At 42.5% G+C, this 6,000-nt stretch overlaps 1 protein-coding gene across 2 annotated transcripts in view; it reads right to left on the reverse strand.

The window, feature by feature from the left end:
• Window positions 1-3,798, reverse strand: part of ZC3H6 (zinc finger CCCH-type containing 6) — a 69,724-nt gene extending 65,926 nt beyond the window's left edge. For both annotated transcript variants that reach the window (XM_003984258.6, XM_019827582.3), the window contains exon 1: window positions 3,357-3,798. In XM_003984258.6, the coding sequence (XP_003984307.2) occupies window positions 3,357-3,388 (32 nt within the window). In that variant the 5' untranslated portion in view covers window positions 3,389-3,798. The remainder of the gene's footprint in view (window positions 1-3,356) is intronic.
• Between the last annotated feature and the right edge of the window lie 2,202 nt (window positions 3,799-6,000).

Below are 6,000 nucleotides of genomic sequence, written 5' to 3' on the forward strand. Positions count from 1 at the left end.
TTTCTTAGATTTACCACATTACAACCCACAACAATTCAGAAAGTAAAGGCTGGAACTTAGCGCACTGCATCCCTATGCAGACTTAATGAAGAGTGAAAGTAATGCAAGTAGAAGTTTGCATACCTGTGTGCTATCTAGTCTCCATCTGTGGGATCCCCTAGACAAGGTACTGAATGCTGTAATACTATATGCCTCTCCTCATGGGATTAATGTGAGAATCAAATGAAAGCCCTATTACAAATGTAAAGTGTAATCATCTTCTACATCCTCATCCCTTCAGATTCTCCAGTGCCGTCTCTTAGTAAGGTTTCAATCATTATGTGCAAGGGAGAGAGAAGAGGGAAATAATATAAACTTGTATACGGGTGCCTAGGTGGCTCAGTTGATTAACTGTCTGACTCTTGTTTTTGGCTCAGGTCATGATCTCATGGTTTGTGAGAGGGATTCTCTCTCTCTCTCTCTCTCTCTCTCCCTCTGCTGCTACCCGGCTTGTGTTCTCTCTCTCAAAATAAATAATCTTTATATATATTGTACACACACACACATATATGCATATATGTATATATACACACATATATGTATGCATACATATATACACACACATACATACACACACTGTAATTCTGACTAGTTGGGAGTTTTGCTGTTCTTGTTTTACATGAGGAAGAAAAGTGAGGAGAGGAGGAAAAGAAGGAGGTGAGGAGGTGGGAAGGTTGCTCATAATGGGCAAAGAATAACTTCCTCCTAAAGGAAATTATTCTACATATCTCTTAACAATTAAAGACTCTCAGAATCACAAGGTCTTATATTGTTCATGTTAAAATTACCATTTTTCCCAGTGCAGGCCCTGTAAAACTCATTTTTAGAATATTTCAGAAAATTATGTAACACTTAGGTATGTATCTATCTTTCCTACTCCACTGTACATGTGTCCAAAACAGGAACTCACAGTATTTAGCCTTTAAAAGTTGTCTGTGAATTGTTTTAATTGGATTAACATCCTGTGAAATACAAAGCTAGGTGGCTGAAGCTGTGCCAAAGAGAACTAGATGAAAGGGAAGAAATGAATGAAAAGAGGTTAAGAATTTTGTCTCACTTTGGATTCTCCCCAACTCCTTCTCCACCTCTATTATTGATTTCTCAGATCCTATGCAGAAGTCCTCTACTAACATTCTATATACCCACAAATTTATCGGTATTATTATATTAGTTAACACTAATAAAAATACCATGTTTTCACTCCAGACATGGAAATATTTAAAGAAAAGTACACCAAATGGGTATTTTTTTTTTAAAGCTGGCAAACAAACCTTGTACAAAATGTTCATCATGTAAAACATGTACAAGAGGAGTGCCAGGGTGGCTTAGTCCGTTAAGCATCCAACTCTTGGTTTTGGCTCAAGTCATGACTTCACAGTTCGTGAGATCAAGCCCTGAATCCTGGCTGCCAGCAAGGAGGCTGCTTGAGATTCTCTCATTCTCTCTCTTTCTCTCTCCCCCCATCTCTTTCTGCCCTTCCCCCAATTGTGCACTCATGCATGTGCGCTCTCAAAATAAATAAATGTTTTTAAAATGCAAGAACTACAATTTTTTTTTTAAAGAAAAAAAGAAGTTGCCTTCTGAGAATTTCCATTCCCATTTAAAATCTTGTTCTGACACAGAGTCCAAGGGGGAAGAAAGGCTCAATCCCACAAACTGAGATCATAACCTGAGCAGAAATCAAGAGTCAGATGCTTAACCGACTGAGCCACCCATATGCCCTGTAATTCATTATTTTAAAATTCCAAAGTCTTTTTAAAGTCTGGCATCAGAGTTCCTTGCTAGCAAAATTATTTCAATATCTGAATTTGGTGACATGGTTTCTTCATTACATAGAATACATAATTCTACATATTGAAGCTGCTTTGTGAACAGAGAACGTTATTTCCTTCTTCCATACAAAATTATGAACTTTAGCTGCATTAGCAAAACCCAGTCATTGGTTTGTCCACAGATATTGAGTGGGAAATTTCTCAAAATATTAGTTAACCCATTCCAAGAATAATGTCATTTTAATGACAAGATAATGTAAAATAATCATGAAAATATATCAAGTGCAAGCCTCAATAGCCATAATTTTTAGGAGTGTTTTTTCTTTTTACTTTCCAAAAATTACTGCATGTTTAATTGACTTGCTTGGTGATCTACTTGTATTATTACCATATGAGAGTTGTTGAAATATCTTTATCACTCTGAAGGTTGCCAAATATTTAGATATTTCGAATTTCAATGATGTTTGTTATTTCTGCTTGTGGTTTTTTTTTTTTTTTTTTTAACTGTTTGGAATGCTTTACCAAAAGCATATCACATTACTCCACAGGTAAAATTTAAGCAATTTGTACGGTTTAGACTAGAGTACAATGTATACTTTTGATTACTTCTATTCCCTAAGGAGTCACTGCAGAGTTCCATATTTTTAAATATTCTAAATAAGAATTAGATTCAACAGATTTCATTCCAGTAATTTTAACGAACTAAAGCCCTCCTTTTTTTTTTAATGATTAAGATATCAATGTAAAATAAAAACCTAACCCAAACTTAAATATGCTATTTGCGCTACTAAAATATGTAAATACGCCCAAAACACTAAAAGAACCAAAACTGTTCAAGGCCTAGCAAAAATATCAGAATCTCAGTTAAATGTTCAAATTATACACAGTATTTAGAAAATGCAGCTAGATGGGATAATCCGCGGGGTTTTCACTTTAGAAGAAAACTGTGCTACACTAAGCTTTGCAAAACCTAACATTTTTAACTTGAAACTTACTATTTCAAATTCCAAGGGGGTAAGACTATAAACACATGGCCTTTGGGGGTTTAAGTTTTTCCTTAAAAAAAAAAAAAAAACAAAAACAAAAACACCAAGTTTATTTTTAGGAGTGTGCTAGGGTAGTAGTCAAACAGAACACCGGCTATTACAAATTCCTGGCTCGTCCCATCAGGAAGTGAACGGCGGACCCTGCGCTGGGAGAGGCTTCATTTCAGCCCAGGCTGGACCGCAGCACCGAGCCCGCACGCGGGAGGCGCCGGGCGCAGACCGAACGGCAGACGGAGCCGCCCGGGGGCGGGGGGCTCGCACGTGCGGGCCGGGGGCGGGGCCGGCCGGAAAGGACCCCGGCGCGGGGAGGCGGGCGCGGCCGGGCCGACCTCCCCCGCGGCCGCCAGCCTGGGCTTTACATAAGGGCGCACGTCATGGAACTGATGGAGCCACACAGAGACGTCTAAGTCATGCAGGAGGCGCGCGGCCCCGGCCCGCTCCCGCCGCCCCAGACCCCTCCTCTCATCCGACAGAAAGACAGACAAGAAGGGTTCCCGACCTGTCGTGCCCTGCATGTTCAGAGTCTGTCATGTTTGGTCAAGAACGGGGCGGGGCTGGAGGACAGGTCTGCGAGGCCGGCGGCGGCGGGGCGCGGGGAGGACCCCTGCGCCGCCTGCGGGTACCTGCTCCCGGCCGCCGCCGAGAGGTGACGAAGTGGTAAAAACTCACGGTTACTAGTGAGCGACACAGACACAGACTTTCCAGTCTATTAACAACCACGCCAGAGAGATGGGACTCTAACTGCAAACACTGGGCAACGGCCCCGCGCTGCCGGCGCTGCCGCTTTAGTCTCTATTCGCCGCCGGTGGCTGAGGCTTGGGAGCGGGCGGGCGGGCGGCGTGCAGCGACGCGGGGATTTGGACACTGGCCGTAACGGTGATTTCTCCTCACCAACATGGCGGCACCCGAGACAGGCGGCTCGATAAAATGGCGCCTGCCGCAACACCTAGCCCGGGACTAAAGGGCAGGAGAGATTCCTCCGCGTGCCGCGGCCCTTGCCCGGCCCGCCGGGGCCGAACGCGTTGGCCATTGGAGGAGGCAGTCCGTCAATCACCTCCAGGGGCGGGTTCCCATCCTTCTCAGTGAACGGCGGAGGCGGCAGCTAGCTGGAGGGGCCGGGCGGCGCCTGGAGTAGTACTGGGCGGGGTAGGAGGCCCGTCGGGCCTTCTTCGGGCCCTCCGGGCCCGTCTTGTGAAAGCCCGCGGGGAAACGGGCGGAAGTCTGGTTCAAGACGCCCCCTAACAAACAGGCCCTCAAAGCCCTTCTGCTGCGTGGTCGGGTGGGGTGATAAAGAACTCGCGGGTAGAGTGAAAAAAAAAAAAAAAATCACTTCGGTCGCTTAAATAATGGGGAAATGTACATTCTCTTACAAAGTAGCACCTATCTTTTTGTAATGTTTAGTGCTTGGGAATGCGTTTTGAGAAAAATGGGTTGACATGTGACTTTTTCTGATAGTTAATACTAAATTTACCTACCTGATTATTAATAAAAGAAAACAAAACAATCAGATTTAAGTTATATAGTAAAAACATTAACATTCCATCTGGAAATATACACGAATATTTTATTTATATGTATGTATATATTAACTAGGGGTGCCTGGGTGGCTCAGTCGGCTGGGCGTCGGACTTTGGCTCAGGTCATGAGCTTGCTGTCCGTGCGTTCGAGCCCCGTGCAGGGGCTCTGTGCTGACAGCTCGGAGGAGGTTTCAGATTCTATGTCTCCCTCTCTCTCTCTGCCCTTCCCCGCTCATGCTCTATCTAACTCTCTCTGTCAATAATAAACACACACAAAAACTAGCCGTCACATGTTTTTATGCTTATGAACAGTGTGACCTTTGGAAATATTTTTATTTATTTTTTGAAATATTTTTATTTATTTTTGAGACAGAGACCACATGAGCAGGGGAGGGGCAGAGAGAGAGGGAGACACAGAATCCGAATCAGGCTCCAGGCTCTGAGCTGTCAGCACAGAGCCGCATGAGGGGCTCGAACTCACAGACTGAGGTCAAGACCTGAGCTAAAGTCGGATGCTTAACCGACTGAGCCCCCCAGGCGCCCCTGGAAATAGTTTTTTAATGATAACTCAATGTTTTGGCCTATTCAGTAAATTATTTAGTTCCGAAGGAAAGTTCCTTGTTTTGTAATGAAATGATGGACTTAATGGTAAATCCTCTCAGATATATGACTTTGTGGTATAAATGCATCTGGCTAATGCGTAAATGCAGCGCATTCGGAAGCAATCAAAATTAGTCGTTAAATTTTAAAACGAAAAAAAATTGGATATGTACATTGAAAAAGGAAAAAAATAGCACTTTTTTTTTTTTTAAGTTGAATGTAGCCATTGATAAGACCTGCACACTGATAGATAATTCTGCCGGTATCCACCACATTTTGACATAATACATTACTAGTAAACATTCGAAAAGTAGATCTATTTTGTCGGGAGTAACAATTAACATTCGGAGTTAGATTAGAATCTCAGGACCTTATTTATTGTAAACCATTTTACCTAGGTCTTATTGTAGCTAATTTGGATAGCCCACTTCTCATTTTCCCTTTATTTTTTTTAAAAATAGCTTTTTTGATATTAAAACATATGCCTGAAAATTTACCCGTTTTAAGTGTACACTTATATGACTGTTAGTAAATTTACCGAATTATGCAGCTATCACCAACGTTCAGTTTCAGAACATTCCCTTCCCCCAAGTGCCTATTTACAATTAATCCTGTCTTGCCACACCAGTGTCAGGCAACTGATAATCTACTTTCTGTCTCTAAAGATTTGCCTTTTTGAACATTTCATGTAAATTGAATTATACATTATTTCATCGTCCCTTTAAAACACCCAGTGACCCCTGCACAATCTGGAGCTCAGCTCTTTCTCTGAATAAAAACTGAATAAAAATATTGCTACTTTAATGCCTGGCTTTGTTTATCTTTGACAATCATCCCCACCCCTAATGCACACAAAAATTGTAACAACTATAAAGGTGCCAACAGGGGAAGGAGTGCTACTGGCATCTAGTGGGGAGAGGCCAGGGATGCTGCTAAACATCCTATTATGCACAGAACTGTCTCCCACAATTACTCAAACCAAAATGTCAAAATGTTGAGGTTGAAAAACTCTGCTGACCAGTAGAA

Source organism: Felis catus, chromosome A3 (genome assembly GCF_018350175.1).
Source record: "Felis catus isolate Fca126 chromosome A3, F.catus_Fca126_mat1.0, whole genome shotgun sequence".
Lineage (NCBI taxonomy): Eukaryota > Metazoa > Chordata > Mammalia > Carnivora > Felidae > Felis > Felis catus.